Here is a 16,988-nt window from a genome sequence, read left to right as displayed (position 1 = left end):
CGGCTCATGCGAATTTGAAGAGATGGTCAATAGCGAAACCGGGCGATTGATAGCATCCGGATTCGGTTTCATTCTTTGATGGAAACGCAACATGTTGAGATCCGACACTCGTTGGAGTTATCTAGATCGAGGCGGTTGACGGGGATTCAGCGATTATTTTCCAGACTTTCTTTAAAAATATCAAAGAATGCCATCTCTGAATTGCGTAAAGAATTCGAAAGAGGTGCCAAGATGATGGAAGATGCCTTGACGATCGATTGCGGTTGTGTAAAGGCTACTACACTTGGTTTGTTATGTGTTTGTTCACTACATCGCATTGCTAGAAACGGATCTCGGGTCCCTGTTGATGTGTTACATGCATTTTGGAGGAAGTTGGAGTTCGATGGTTCGGAGGCAATGCCGACTTCGGAAGGACCTTCTTCTTAGAGTTTAACGGCAACCTCAACTGCTCTGATGAAATCCCAAAAAAGCCACAAACATGCATAAGGGGATCCGCCAACGTCCCGTCATTATTCTCCACCTTACAACAGTTACCATCAACCCGAACGCCTAAGATCTGCGCAACATCGTGAAGGAGTATGGACATCTCCCCAAAAGGCATGTGAAAACTGTTGGTGTCGGGTTGCCATCTCTCAACAAAAGCAGAAATAAGGGGCATGTTATAATTCTCGGCCATGGAATCTAATAGGTGAGAAAGACCAAGACTGGTCATAAATAGTCTTAACACGGAGGGAGTTGCCAACAACTCAACAACCTCGTCTTACCAAACCGGTGGTAACCGCCAAAAACCGGTCGACCGACCTCATTAGAGTCGACCATAAGGTGTTGGCAATGTGGCCCCCAAAGCTAGGAATCACGGGGAAAGTCGGGACCACCAGAACACGATGATCGATCAACCAAGAGACATCCTTACCCGACTTCTTCTTCGGAGCCACCACACTACTAGAACTACCATCCGACCTCCGCCGGAAACGCCTCCTCATTCCGTCTACGTGGCACCCTACGCACTCGCTCAATACCCGCCTCCTCCTCACCTATCACATCACCTGACCGAACCAGCTCCTCCTCCACCCGCTCATCACCCACGAATCGGTACTACCATCTCCAACCTCGGACTCAAACCGGAGCCCTTTCGAGCTCGAACTTGACGGTCATTTCCTCCACCGGCCATCTATTCAAAAAATAAAACAAAGAATTTATAAATATAAGTTTAAGTAAATTAAAAATTTTTAAAAAAAAAACAAAATAACCCGGAACGGGGTTTATTAATAATAATTAATTAATATTTTACGTAAACTAAACGAGACGCAACAAAAACATATTTACAACAACTTGATGACTTAAATTAATAAAACAAAGACGGAAATAATATAAGTTTATTAGTAATAATTATATTTATATTTATAAATATAAGTTTAAGTTTAAGTTAATTAAAAAATAATAATTCCCCATAAGGTGTTTATTAGTAATAATTAATTAATATTTCACGTCGACAAAACGAGACGGAAATAATATATATTTACAACGACTTCGGCACGGACGACAATTATTATTAATAATTTATTACTTTATAACGATAACAAAATAAGAAGACGGAAAAAATTTATTAAAAAAAAAAAAAAAAAAAGTATCGAGAAATTATAAAAAAAAAAAAAAAAAAAAAAAACCGTGTAAACTGGGCCAGACGAAGGATTTCTTCGTCCAAAGCCCATCACAGACGAGAGAATCCTTCGTCCACAAAATTTCATAACATGACAGAGAGGATTCTTCGCGGGCCTCGGTGTTGGACGAAGAACTCCCTCGCCTGTGCCCGATTCATGCGTGTTACTTTTTTTTTTTTTTTTTTGTCTCGATTAATTGATACGATAATTGCGTTTGATTGTAATCACGTACGATAACGACTAAATCCGATTGAAATCATAGCACCTATCCTAATTCCGTCACTAATTTGGCATCTATCCTAATTCCGTCACAAATTTACAACCTTAACAAAATACTACAAAAAAAAATTTAATAGTAATCACATACCTTGTTGAATGTTTGAATTCGTGACGGAAATTATGCGGTCGATACGTTTTTTTGTTGAAATTTGAGTCGGGTTTTTTTTTTTTTCAAAATTTCGAATGTGAAAGGTTGTTATTGAATAAAATGGAAATTATAAGCGGGAGTGTGGGGGAGGGGCAAATTAGGAAGTTCATTAAAATTGTCGACGATATTTAGTAATTTGTCGACGACCTTTAGCAGCCAGGTAATGTTTACCCAGTTGATAATCTCTCTCACTATCAGCTATGTTTGTTTCATTTTTTTTTCTGATTTTTTTTTCTATTCAATTTCTCATAGATCTTATGGTTATTTTTTTAAAAGTTGATTTTATATTTTTTATAAAATTATTAGTGAATATCATAGATCTAATGAGTATTATTTTTTTAAATAAAATTACTCAATATGAGTAAGTATGTGTTTTTAAATAATATTCTTTTTACTTTATTTGGTTGCCTATATTACGTTTAAATTATTTTTTCATTTATTTAAAACTTATTTTCGTTAATTTAAAAAAATCCCATATTTTGAATGTAATCTTCTCCTTTTTTGATTTTTTTTTTGATTTTTTTTTTTTGACAAAACAATAGAGTATTTCTAAGAACGGAAAATAAATCTATTAAATTTAAATGACTTGGATATTTTCTGAAAATATTTATCAATTAAATTCCTAAATCTTATTTTTATATAAGTTTTTAATGGCATGTTTTTCTTATTATAGTTACAGGATTTTTAAAGAGAATTTTTTGAAATAAATTGTTAAATTTAGCTTTCGGATTTTTTTTGAAGATTTTAAAACAATTTTTTCAAAAAAATAAGTAATTTTTAGATGTTAAATATTTGTAATCACTTACTTGAGATCATTTAAAAGATTAGATTAATTTAATTCAAATTAGATTAGCTTAGATTATACTTAGTATTAATAAATTGATTTTATTATAAAAAAACGTGCAAAATAAACTTAAAATCGTTTTCTTCGGAGTAATTTTTCAGATTTGAATTGGGTGGAGAGGAGAGGAGATGGGAGGAGAGAGATTAATTAAATGGTGTATAGAAAGTGGTGGGTCCTATATGTTGCCAAATTTCGGAAAATTTTTAGCCAATGAAAAGCCTTCAAAAAACCTGGCTTTTATACTAGGTAGATAGTAAGCTAGTTGCCACTAGCTTACAATAATTTTAAGCTACAATTTACTCTAATAGTTTAGCCAACTTATTACGAGTACTAGCTTGATTGGACCCACTTAATATACTCCTCTATTTATTTATTCAATTTCCAAATTTCCAACAAAAATTAAAACTTTATTAATGGGATCACTATTTTCCTATTAGTTAAACTTCACTAGTTGCTTAACGGCCTTGTTTGGCAAACAACAGAAAACAGATTAATAACTGTGTTACTCCGACACGATACGTGACACGTGTCTGACACGTCCTTGACGACACTGACACGGATGAGAAGGCAGCTTACATGGCGATTAGGTTAAAGGCTTCACTGAAATATGACCACTATGAAGCTTAGATCGGGGCTTGATGTCGCAGAGGAATGAGGTCTGCAAGGGGTAGGGAGAAGAAGAAGAGCATTAATTTATTTTTAATTTAATGTGGAAGATGAAGTGTGGGAGAAGAAGTGTGAACAGGTGCACCGAACAAAAAAGAAGAAGAAAAATTGAGATTTTTTATTATTATTATTAATTAGTTTAGTTCACAGTTTTCAAGGGTAATTTCTTTCCCCATATACAAGTTGTGTAAACACTAAACGCCACTACATTTTTTCTTTGAAATTTGAACACAATTTAATTTATTTTTATTTTCGTACAAACTTTATGTTTTTTTTTTTTATTTTCTTTATAAAAAAAGTTGTAAGACTTGAAACAAATTTTGCCGTGTCGTGTCGTGTCCATTATGTTTGTTAAGACACACCGTTGACCGTGTCGGCGTGTCCTAAAAATTTAGGAATTTCGTGTCGGACACCGTAACACGTTCTAAGTAACACAAATTAATAATAGCGGATAATGCTAGCAAAATAGGTTAGCAAGTTTTACTAGCATATTTGACAATCAAATTAAATTAGAAGAATTAGGAACCGGTGTTTGGTAATTAGCATATTATAAAATAATTAGAATGGCCCCATATATAAATTGAATATGCTAATGCAATATAAAGTATATGTTGCTATTAGCAGCATATTCACAAATATATAAGGGCAATAAGAATAGTTTGGTCATTGTCAATAAAAAAAAATAGACGCATATATAAAAATAAATCAAATGGGAACATTATCAGGCTCGAGATTTGACCCAATTATCGTACTGTAAAGTTTGAAACTTAAGATGAGATTGAATGTGTTCTACTGTTTCTAAATGGGTTGTGCTTTTTCACATACGAACTCTACTCTTTTACATACGCTTTTTTACGGATTTACCCTTATCATTTTTTCTATCTCCTTCGCTCAAAATCAATTACTCATCCCTTTCCTCCCAGTCATCGATCTACCATCCCTCCAATCACGAACCAAACCCGCCGCACAATGCCGCCGCCACCACCGGGCCCCTCTCAAACCTCCTCCCCTTTACTTGGTTGCATAGACTATATAAGTAGCCGTAAAACTGAAAAATATTATTCAAACAGTGTTTTATGATAGATTATGTCAAAATTGAAATGAATTATATAACCTACATCGTATGGCATGTACTGCAACAAAAATGTATAGCATAAGAGGACATAAGCATATCACTAATCCTAGAAATAGCATAGAAAAGGGACAATCAGCCTCTGCATACGAGCTTCATTATGAAAATCTCATACTACCTTCATTAATTTGTGGATTATGATTAATTGTTCACGTTCTTGGAACAATTAAATTATATTTTAGGGAAAAGGTCGAAATAGGGGTAATTTGCTTAGGGTTTAGTTAAGAAGGGTAGTAGATGGGAATTAATGAAAAAATGTATGTGAAAGAGTAAAATCCGTATGTGAAAAAGTAATTCCGTTCTAAATAAACTAGAAATTTAAACAAAACAAAAATCCACAATTACTGATTCTACTATAGAATATAAACAGTGTTGACAGTTGAGACATCAAAAGGTCAGGGGAACTCAGCATTAACTACTTGAGTTAAGATAACAAACATTCATCAGAAACAGAACTATAAGAGCATCTCCAATGGTTACCCAAAAGGACTTGCTTGCAAATAAAAAAAATTTCAAGCTACTTGCTTAACCATTGGAGCACTCCTATTGAACTAGCTTAAATTGAGCAACTAGCTCCATGGAGCTAGTAGCTCAAATGGTCCTACAAAAAAATCTACCAACTAAACTAATACACATGGAAATAGGCATGAAGTACAATTGCATTTTAAGAAATGTTGTTGTGCATATGGGCCCATCTAAGCCACAACACTAGTAGCTTACCATTGTAGTAGGTTCTAGCTTAAAAATGTTGTAGCTTAAAAATCTTATGTGGCAATGGTAAGCTAGTTGCAACTAGCTTACCATTGTGGATGCTCTAAACAACCTACTTACCTGATATACATCGGTGCAGCTGTTTCACTGTAATCTGGTCGAAAAGAATTAGATCTACCAAGTTCAACCTGCATTTCACGATAAATACATTAACAAAAGGGAATAAAAATTAAAGAACTTCTGTTTATTCAACTGTAACAAAGAGAAGTAACACTTGCAGTGATATGAGTTCCCCTATCTTGATCTAGCCGACCCGTTTGCCTATCATAGATTCAAAATTTCAAATGGCAAAAACAAAGATCAACTTGTACCCCCAATTATACAACAATGCAACTAACTGACTGACTTCACCCTAAAAACCATCCGACTTGGACAAAAACTCGAATCCTACACCGAAAAAGCAGTCCTTTCTACAAGAAGGATTAAGTTACCTGCGGAACAGCTTCTTCAATTTCGGATATGACGACAGCGGGCTGATGAAGAGGTGAGCAACTCATATCTCTCCTGAAAGCATATATTACAAGACGTTCGATTTCCGGACATACAGGAACAGACATCATCTTTTCGCAATTTATATGAGATACTCTAGAGGAAAACAGGGAGATGAAACCCACTCTACATGGGCTTTATAGCAAATAAAATATTTTCATTACAATACACATTTTATGAAATTACTCGATTTCGTCCATAAATTTTTGCAATTTTAATTTTTTTTATCAAATCAAAATACAAGGATGAAAAACATGAAAATTAATTTAAAATCTATAAATAATACGTTAAAAAAAAAGTCCAGGATCTACACTAGTTTATTACGTAACAATGGTAAACACAAATACAATGATAAAGACAAATATGCAATAGTGCTATTGTTATTACCATACAATAAAAAGAAAAGTGCTCTAGAATGGTAGAACACAAATACACAATGATCCCCCCTAATACTAAGAGAATAAAAATTCTCTTAGTTTTCCCGCCTAACTAAATTTCTTCTTAGTTGGGCCTGTTTTTATGGACTCCACTGAGAATGTAATTATAAATAGAGAATCCTATAAGTAGCCCACCTTTTTTTATCTCACCTGTTCAATGTAAGCTATTAATAGCCCACCATAAAAATAGGGTAATGATAAATACGCGGGTGATATGTACTAATCCACGGACATTTGCTCTTACATGCAAAGGTGGGGGCCACTCTCTCTAGGCAAAATTCCCGTTTCTTGGTTGTTTTAACTAGTGGATTTAGGGCTACCCTAAAAATATTATGTAGAAATAGACCCATACATGGTCATATCATCTTTAGGATCCGTTACTCCGTATATGACTTAAATGACAAAATTGGTTTTCTGTAAGGTCTTAAACATAGAAGTTGATTTTTGTTAGGTCTTACATATAAAAGTTGTTTAGGAGAAATTTCAATTATCTACAATTTCTTTTAGACATATAGGGTATACGTTTTTTAAGATAAATTATAGGGTAAGACGGTTTCAAACTAAAAGATGGACTATATTTATCAAAAAAAAATTATTCATTTAATGCTAATAAGCGAGTTGTCTTTTAACCCATTGGAATCGTCTCACACTATAAAATCGTCTCACGAAATAAGTATTGTTTCGTTAATTACTAAAATCTGTATACATCACAATCTAATACCGTGCATTAGCATGAGATTTGCACTACATCTTATTATTATTATTATTATTATTATTATTATTATTATTATTATGATTCTGATTGTGATTGTGATTGTGATGATGAATGATGATGATGATGACGATGATTATGTTTATGTTGTTTATTATGTTTATTATGTATTAAGTAGTCTATATATGAAACATGATGGCAGTATAACATGATACCTACTCCGTAATTAATAGCATTTCGTATAGGTCATTTTGTAATAACATATTTAATCTAAATTTTATAAGTATGAAAATTCATATATTTTCCAATAAATGTTTTACGTAATTTTAATTAACATTGTTTAGGAAAGATATTCATAAACAACTTTAATTTCTAATACTATAAACTTACAAATAAGTAACTTACTATCTCTTATCCATTGTGTGTAAATATTTAAATTCCTTTTAAATTTTATCATCTTTATTTGCTAAGTTCTCTAATATCCCAATCTGAAAAAACCGTGCATTTATGCACGGGATTTACACTAGTTTCCTATTAATCTATTACTCCGTATCTGATAATATAATAATATTCCCAAAATGTCATATTATATTCTACTCCATATCTGATAAGACCATTCTCTACTCCACTGTAACTTTTGAAATGTGTCAGATGAGGGGCCAGTCCTCCCCATTGGGCTGTTGGCATCTTTCCATGAGACTCTCGGAACAATACAAAAGCTCGAGTGTTTGGACAGAGGTGAGTTTGGGCATCCACTTCGGCAGGTATTTCAATTTGGGACAATCCCAAATGGAAAGAGATCGGAGGGAAATGCAGTACTGTATCCCATCTGGCAATTCCTCCATCTCTACAAATTCCTTCAAAAACAGGGTTTGAAGGGTAGCAGCAAGGTTACGCCATGATATCCCACCCAACTCCACTTTTGGACACTCTCGTATACACAAACTCTCCAAGGCAGAAAGATGCTCCAACCATCCTCCCACGCTCTTAAGTTTTGGACAATTGCTGATGTAGAGGGTTCGCAGAGAAGACAACAAACAGGCCGGAAACAACTCCTTTACTTCCCCCAAGCTCTCCAATCTATATATATATATAAAAGAGAGTTTTTTCGAGCGATCTGAGAGCGTCCACATCATCAAAAATAAATTTAGGAAAGTATAATTTTTTATCTAAAAAATAAAGTGGAGAATCTTTTAATTATTATAGTATGTATATTTCCTAAATTATTTTCAAGTAATATTTCCAATTTTTATATCAAACTTTTACATTTCATTTGTAAAAAAAAAATATCGTTAAAAAAATTATGAAAATAATATAATTAGCTTTGTGGTAAAAATGCTATCATTAGAGTATAAATTTCATATTATTTGAACATATTAAAGATGGTGTACTTCTTAATATGAAAAATTGTGGACTTTTTAGTATGTTTTGTCCCACATTGAAAAATAAGTAGGTGTGGTGAACATACTACATATAAATAGTACAATTGTCCCACATCGAAAAATTAGTATAAGGTGGGTGATTCTATAATTATAAATAGGAGGCATACTTGGAACTTAGACATCAACCCAAAATCTTTTGAGTCTCTTAAGTATTGTCTTGGGGAGCTCTTAAAAGTTTATATCATTGTATTTTCTACCTATAGATTTTATATGTCCCACATTGAAAAATAATGTAGATGTGGTAAATATACTACGTTTAAATAATATAATTAGAATTGTGTTAAAAAAAATTCTATCATTAGAGTATAGGTTCATATCATTTGCACATATTTTAATTATGATTAAAAATAAATAAAAAAACAAACGTATGAATATTAATAGATAATATAGTATTTGCTTATTATTAAATCGGGTTGGATGTCGAATTAGGTTCAAAAAATATGGTGTACTTTTAAATATGTTATTCGTCTCACATTGAAAAATAATGTAGGTGTGATAAATATATACTACGTATAAATAGTTGAATTGTCCCACATCATAAGATTATCATAAGGTGGAGTGATCCCATGATTATATATAGGATTTATCCTTGGAACTTAGGTATCACCCCAAATATATTGAATCTCTCAAAGTATATTTATTATATAAGAGACTTTAAACATAATCTTGAATTAAATGTTAAATTTTTAAAGTTGTAACATTTTTTTAGGTGGGAGAAAGATCGATAAAATGGTCAATATTATAACGGAAATTTTTCATGGTACCCTCGAATTTTGTTAGATTACACATAATACCCCTAATTTTAAGTTTGTACATATAATACCCTTGTGTTTACTTTTTTCATAACGCCGTTACTCCTATGAGTAACTAGATGAGTAATTGAGCATGTCATGCTATTTGTGTTTTGTTATTTAGGGGTACCATTTGTAGAAACTTAAAATTAGGGGTACCATGTGTAATCTATCAAAATTCAAGGTTACCATGAGAAATTTCCAATATTATAATGATATAGTTAATTAAATTTTCATTTAAAAGAGAGAGATATCCGTACCAATAAAACAATAAAGGGGGTATTATTTTTTAATTGTTATTTTATTGCCACGCCATCAAACTTAACGTCTATTTAACAGCCTTTATATTAGGAGGTACCATGGGCAAAAAAATGGAACTTCAAGGATATCATAGGCAGATTATTAAAAGTAGGGGTAACATGGAAAATCTGACAAAATTAAGGGGTACCACGGGAAATTTCCGTATCTCAATTATGATAAAAAAAATGAAGAAAAACAACGACAAATATTAATGGAGAGTACTTGATCATATTATTAAATTTAAATATAACTATTAGATATAATGAGTAACAATTAACCGTATTCGGTATTCGGGATCTGGTTGAATGTCGAACTAAGTGCAAAAAAATGGTGTAATTCTGAGTATGTTAGTTGTCCCACATTGAAAAACAATGCAGGTTTGATGATATACTACGTATAAATAGTAGAATTGTCCCACATCAGAAAAATAATCCAAGTTTGGTAAATATATTACTTATAAATAGTAGAATTGTCCCACATCGAAAGATTAGTATAAGGTGAGGTGATTATATGATTATAAATAAGAGTTAACCCACGTATATATTAATCTTTTATTGTTTTTGAAAGAGATATTTTAATAATATGTAAACAAATCATTAGACATAGAATGTAAACATTAAACCCTTATATATTTTTTTTTGCATTATAAATAAGTTAATTACCCCGTTGCAACGCACGGGCATTCAAACTAGTCTCATATCAAACCCTATTTCTATCTCTGAAAGAAACTTAGTGAATTTAATAGGCATTGATTTCAGCCACTCCAGCTTCTTCAATTTCAGATATGACGACGGTGGCTGATAACAAGGTGTAACACTTATAGCTCCTCTGAAATCCCGTATTACAAAATGCTCGAGTTGCGGACATAAAGGAACCAACATCATCTTGTCACAACACTCTATACTGAGCTTCTTTAGTAGAGGAAAACAGGGAGATGATTCCCACTCTACATGTGCTTCTCCGCTGCTCCCACTGTCATTAGGGTTGATGACTTGCGATCCTGATTCCGATCTCCGCCGCCATCCTTTTAACTTAGGCAAACGAAAAATCTTAAGTGTAACAGCCCGAGGTAACCTGCTAACGTGATATTGTCCGCTCTGGGAGACACAACCCCCTCACGGCTTTAAAACGCGTCACATGTGTTAGAGTTGCACAGCGGAAACTGGCCCTAACCCACATGATATTGTCCTCTTTGAGAAGGACGGGCACTACCGCCCCCCCTCAAGGCTTTGTTCTGAGCATGGAGTGCCCGTCCTTCTCAAAGAGGACAATATCATGTGGGTTAGGGCCAGTTTCCGCTGTGCAACTCTAACACATGTGACGCGTTTGAGATGGAGTTGTGTCTCCATGCTCGTAACAAAGCCTTGAGGGGCGGTAGTGCCCGTCCTTCTCAAAGAGGACAATATCATGTGGGTTAGGGCCAGTTTCCGCTGTGCAACTCTAACACATGTGACGCGTTTGAGATGGAGTTGTGTCTCCATGCTCAGAACAAAGCCTTGAGGGGGGGCGGTAGTGCCCATCCTTCTCAAAGAGGACAATATCATGTGGGTTAGGGCCAGTTTCCGCTGTGCAACTCTAACACATGTGACGCGTTTGAGATGGAGTTGTGTCTCCATGCTCAGAACAAAGCCTTGAGGGGGGGCGGTAGTGCCCGTCCTTCTCAAAGAGGACAATATCATGTGGGTTAGGGCCAGTTTCCGCTGTGCAACTCTAAGGAAGGTGACCTTCCCACATCGGTAGAAGAGGGGAACGAAGCATGGTTTATAATCATGTGGCTACCTCTTACTGATGTGACGCGTTTGAGATGGAGTGTCTCCATGCTCTTTAACAAAGCCTTGAGGGGGCGGTAGTGCCCGTCCTTCTCAAAGAGGACAATATCATGTGGGTTAGGGCCAGTTTCCGCTGTGCAACTCTAACACATGTGACGCGTTTTAAAGCCGTGAGGGGGTTGTGTCTCCCAGAGCGGACAATATCACGTTAGCAGGTTACCTTGGGTGTTATAAATGGTATCGAGCCGGGCTCTGGAGGTGGGCGCGAGACGCTGCCTTCTCCTCTGGGGAGGAGGGAAGGTGACCTTCCCACATCGGTAGAAGAGGGGAACGAAGCATGGTTTATAATCATGTGGCTACCTCTTCCTAATGTGACGCGTTTGAGATGGAGTTGTGTCTCCATGCTCAGAACAAAGCCTTGAGGGGGGGCGGTAGTGCCCGTCCTTCTCAAAGAGGACAATATCATGTGGGTTAGGGCCAGTTTCCGCTGTGCAACTCTAACACATGTGACGCGTTTGAGATGGAGTTGTGTCTCCATGCTCAGAACAAAGCCTTGAGGGGGGGCGGTAGTGCCCGTCCTTCTCAAAGAGGACAATATCATGTGGGTTAGGGCCAGTTTCCGCTGTGCAACTCTAACACATGTGACGCGTTTTAAAGCCGTGAGGGGGTTGTGTCTCCCAGAGCGGACAATATCACGTTAGCAGGTTACCTTGGGCTGTTACATTAAGGTCATGGAGGCTGGGAAAGAAGGATGATCCTTCACCTAAGACAAATGTTTCTGAGTCCGCATCCGCCACATACTCTACATTCAACAATTCAGAAATCTGTAGCGTTTTAAGGTAGGGAAGTTTCCCAATCTGCCAAGGCAGATAGAGCAGCTCACTGCAATCTTTGATCTTCAAAGTGACAAGATTAGGGTAATCAAACAATGCTGAGTTATCCACCCTCCCTGGCCATCTCGGTATTGTCTCACCATGATACCCATTCAACTCCAACGTCTTGATATCATGATGAGGCTGCATCTCTTCGAGCAGTGCTTGTTCAGACTCCTTGCTTCCATACTCCATTCCCCGTCTAAAGTTAATAACAATTGTCTCTAGGTGTTCCTTACTCCTTAGATAGGCTCCCCCGCCATGTTCTTCCTTCACAAATTTTGCATTAATAAGCACTTCTATTTCAATCTTCAATGTCCCTTTTAATTTATTCAGGTGTTGTAGGTCTACCAACCCATTAAAACAGTGCTTTGAGCTTGAACCTGGTCGAGCACCCACCACAAATTTGCGTAAAGTTTGCAGAGAGGTCAACATACCTATGCCTGCCGGCATTGGCATATAACTAAGCGCATCACAGCCAGCTATATCTAAGGTGCTTAGATCAACTAGCTTGCTCACATCATCTGGCAGTTGTTTTAAACTCTTACAATTATGTAAATTCAAAGTTTGGAGATTTACTAGCTTTGTTATTGATTTAGGAAGAACTTCTAGATGGCGACTGAATGAGAGGTTTAAATTCCTAAGATGCAACAGTTGACCTATTGATTTTGCTAGACTTTTGGCCTCTAAATAACTCAAATCTAATTACCTTAAACATGTCCATTTTTTGGTATTGATTTGCTTGCTACTAATTGGTCCACTCTACGATCCTTAAAATTACCCTTGATTTGAAGGCAGGTACAAAAATGAGTATTATGGAAGATATGTTGTGCATAAGAGTCACTCACAAGAGAGAGATGGCGAACTTGTTTACCCACATTAGAAGTATCAAAACTGAACCTGCAAATCTCTTCGCCTGCTACTTTTTCAGCAATATCATGCAAGAGATCATGTATCTTAAACGAAATAATCCTCCCGAATTTATCCTCGCGTAAATCTTGGAAAAAACACCTTTGAAGCAATATAAGAAAGTATTCCTCGCCCAAATTCTCTGATTTAATGTACCCTTGTGCCATCCAAAGCCGAATCAACATTTTCTTACGAATGTTCCAATCCTTGGGAAAGATAGCACAATACGCAAAACAAGCTTTCATGGAAGGGTTAAGTTGATCATAACTTAGCTTCAATATGCAGGTTATCGTTTCATTACTTTCAGTAAGAAAGTCTAACCCTTTGTCATGAAATGATAGCCACTTAGACATGGATTGACCACGCAGAAGACTTCCTACCACTCTAATAGCAAGGGGGACATTGGTGCACTTTTCAACAATCTTTTTGCCAAGTTTAACTAATTCATCATCTTTTTCTTCTGTTTGAAACGCCATCCTTTCAAACAAATGCCATGTCTCCGATTTTGACAAACCTTGTAACACATGCACTTGATCACCTCCAATCATCTGGGCAGTTTTTTTCGAGCGTGTAGTAACAATTATCCAACTCCCCCTTCCCCCTACATTCAAAAACCCTTCCAACTTTTGCCATTCATCATAACTTTCAGTCCACACATCATCTAACACGAGTAAATACTTTTTCCCTCCTAGTTGCTCCTTAACTTTATGATGTATGTCCTCCAAAGACATTTTATCACTAACAGAAAATCCTTTGACTACCTTCCCTAAATTCCCTTTCAAATCCAACTGTTTTTTATCCTGATCAGCAATGCAAGTCCACCTCTTTAGTTGGAATGCCTCACTAATCCTAGGATCATTATACACTAGTTGGGCAAGAGCGGTTTTCCCTAAACCTCCCATCCCCATAATGGCAAGCAGAGAAACATTTTGTTGATCAACATTAACATAACCCAACAACAAACTTATAATCTTCTCCACCACATCTTTCTCCCTCCCAATGATTCGATCATACAAAAAAAGAAGTCTCCTCCTTTTTAAATTTCAGCGGCTTACAGTCAATCTTAAAACTATACATAGCACTCTTAGTGGCAATGGTGTTCAACTTTTTGTTAACCATTTTGACTTTACTAGAGAGTTTGTGGGTAAGAAGCTTAAACTGAGATAAAAAGGACTTCACCTTGTCAGTGAATTTATCACCATCGCCCCTGAGTTTTTCCTGCTTGGCAAGGGTTAGGAACTCATCTAACACATCGTCAGCGTCGTAAACAGCATCTTTGAGATCTTTGACATAATTCTTCTCCTGGGAGTTAAGAGAGTCCTTCCTGGCATCAGCATCCTCAAGAACAGCTCTGACAGTTTCGACAGTGTTTTGGATCTGCAGTTAGAAATGGAAAACAATGATTGCAACTGAGCCAGAGTTTGGATAGGAGTAAGTATAGTTTGAACTATAGCTAACGTTGTTGCCAAGTCCATGATTGTGGGAATTGAATTATCTTTGTGAGTTTTTGTTTTATGATGTTTGTAAATTGTAAATGCAAATATGTAAGATTATATAAAGGATCTGAGATGAATTAAGTAGTGAAGTAGCAAATTCTGAAACGAAAGCGAGATACGAAATTTCCAGTAACTTGAATGATGGAGTAGAAAATTCCTCCTTTCATTTCCATACTTGTTCACATTGTGTGAATGGGATTTTGAATTAACTTATAGTCCCTCCGATTCTTCGAAATTTCCACTTTTTAAGATTTGCGACGACTGTTTTAAACAAATGAGCAATTTATAAGAAAATACAACCGAGAAATAAACGATCTGAAATGAATAAGAAGTGAGGTAGCAATTGATTTGAAGTTGTGGAAGATGGCATAATGGAGATGTCAGATAAGTGGTCTACAAATAAAGGAGTTTTTGAGTCGATTATATCCTTCAAAAAATCCAGATGTCCTCTCAAATTCTAACATAACTCCGAAATCTGTCTAATAATTACGATTATAATCTTTCTTCGACGTTAGGGTATGACGAAAAACAATACTGTAAACTGTATTATTTTAAATTCAAAACTCTAATGAATTTTCCAATGAAACTAGGGAAATCAATGATCAGAACAAAAACAAGCATGCCTCAGACAATTTCAAATGTGTTTCAAAGGACAGTGAGTAAACTTGACTTGCATTTTAGACTCGAAATGCGTCTGATTCTATGTTTCATACATTCAATTAGATTTTATCCATCAAATATTCGATCAATTTTAAAATTTGATTGAAACTAATGTGATTAGGGTTAGTGAATTGATTAGTTGGAATGTTGGATCAATTTTCCAATCTATACCAGTTCCAAGACCACAATAATGAGGTAAAGCAGCAAAAGGAAATGAGAGGGGTAAAGTAACTTATACATACCACACATATTTTTTCCCTCTTTATCCTTACTTTTTCCACTTTTTCTTAAATACTCCAATTTTTCCTACGTTCCCTTTGGTGTGGTACGGAGGGAGTAACTTATACTCCCGCCGAATAACAATGTTTGCACCATTTCCCTAAGATATGTGAGGAGTATTTTATTGAAATGGGGCAAACATAAGTGTTGGGAGGGAGTATATTTTTTGGCCGAAATATATATTAACTTATAAATTAAGAATGCTTCTAATATGTCCCAAGTTTACCATAGATTTTTGTTTTCTAAGGTATGTTATACCCTCCTTTTGAAAAAAATAAACTTTTGAGTCTCGGCCATTAATTTAGAAAGCAATGATTTTTTTACCAAAACAAAAATCTCAAAAATATGATCAATTTAATGCAAAATTGATCTCGCTGTCAAGCGGGGTAGCTCCCATTGAAGCAATTGTAGCAGCTCTGTGATATAACCCTCTCTTTCATTACTGGTGGACTGTCGAACGAAAGGCCGACAGTCATAGGTCAAGATTATTTAATCTCGGGGGCACCGGTGAATAAAGAACAAAATATGCCATAGTACAGGAAAAAAGATTCAATCGCTCTCATAGGAGATCCAATATAACGTATTGAATATCCCTTATAGTTTTAAGCCCGGAAAATCCATAGTACTACCATAATTTCTCAACGGAAACAAGCATTTTATAATATACATGCATGTAGAAATATTTCTACGCCTAAAATCGTCATTAGAGAGTAGAAATAAGAGCTCTAGGTATGAAGTTTAACTACATTTCATGATTCCTCCTTACGAGCTTGTGCAGTAGCTATCTCAGAATCTAACTTGTTCAGAAATTGCTCACTGATATGTTTATCTACATAGATCATGTCATAGATCATGGTTGGATCCAGACCAACCCCGCCACGTTTGGTTAGGACACAAATATGACCTTGCCGGTTTACAGAGATGGAAATAGCTGAACTTATTTGTGATTCTTCTGCAATTGCATCTACTATATAACGTTTTTTCACCCGGACACCATCAAATTGGCATTCAAATAATGTACAAGCCAAATGAGAAATAATGAGTCTATTCAAATCCTTCGTCAAGTTTATATTGTTCTCATTTGACTTTGGTCCTCAACCATTTGACCGACAGCGATATAAACGACAAATATTGAGCGGACATGATTCTTTCCGAATGCCTTTGATCAACAGCGATATAATAGCCGACAAAGTTCATATTATTTGATCACCAAAGTCAAATAGCAACAATATAAGTACGATAGAGGGGGTTATCTTTATACTAGATGATAAAAGGAAAATTTGAAACCTTTGTCATGTAATTATGATAGGAACTGCCGAAGTGTTAAACTG

General features: G+C 35.5%; 1 protein-coding gene across 3 annotated transcripts; it reads right to left on the bottom strand.

Annotated features, from left to right (window-relative positions):
• Positions 1–5,689: 5,689 nt before the first annotated feature.
• On the bottom strand, positions 5,690–15,197 carry LOC141611147 (putative disease resistance protein RXW24L). 3 transcript variants are annotated; one of them, XM_074429602.1, is made up of 4 exons: positions 14,853–15,197; positions 14,402–14,599; positions 5,933–6,005; positions 5,690–5,762 (listed from the first exon to the last, which is right to left on the bottom strand). In XM_074429602.1, exons 1-3 carry the CDS (start codon positions 14,889–14,891, stop codon positions 5,949–5,951), a joined length of 294 nt encoding a protein of 97 aa, XP_074285703.1. In that variant the 5' UTR covers positions 14,892–15,197; the 3' UTR covers positions 5,690–5,762; positions 5,933–5,948. The 3 variants fall into 3 exon arrangements, 1 of the variants encoding a protein (XP_074285703.1); XR_012528528.1 differs by lacking the exons at positions 5,690–5,762; positions 5,933–6,005 and adding an exon at positions 10,316–10,721 and having other exon boundaries at positions 12,164–14,599; positions 14,853–15,193; XR_012528527.1 differs by lacking the exons at positions 5,690–5,762; positions 5,933–6,005 and adding an exon at positions 10,318–10,721 and having other exon boundaries at positions 12,164–14,599; positions 14,853–15,165.
• Between the last annotated feature and the right edge of the window lie 1,791 nt (positions 15,198–16,988).

The sequence above is a fragment of the Silene latifolia genome, chromosome 11 (assembly GCF_048544455.1).
Source record: "Silene latifolia isolate original U9 population chromosome 11, ASM4854445v1, whole genome shotgun sequence".
Taxonomy (NCBI): domain Eukaryota; kingdom Viridiplantae; phylum Streptophyta; class Magnoliopsida; order Caryophyllales; family Caryophyllaceae; genus Silene; species Silene latifolia.
This window is presented reverse-complemented; position numbering and strand designations above follow the sequence as displayed.

Bases quoted from the DNA above. Each gene is read 5' to 3' on its own strand.
- LOC141611147 (XM_074429602.1), bottom strand. From the start codon at position 14,891: ATGGAAATGAAAGGAGGAATTTTCTACTCCATCATTCAA. The intron at 14,600-14,852 runs GTTACTGGAAAT...TTCTAACTGCAG, and splicing joins TTTTCTACTCCATCATTCAA to ATCCAAAACACTGTCGAAAC. The intron at 6,006-14,401 runs GTGAAGTCCTTT...ATATGCTTTCAG, and splicing joins GTGATAAATTCACTGACAAG to GAGAGATATGAGTTGCTCAC.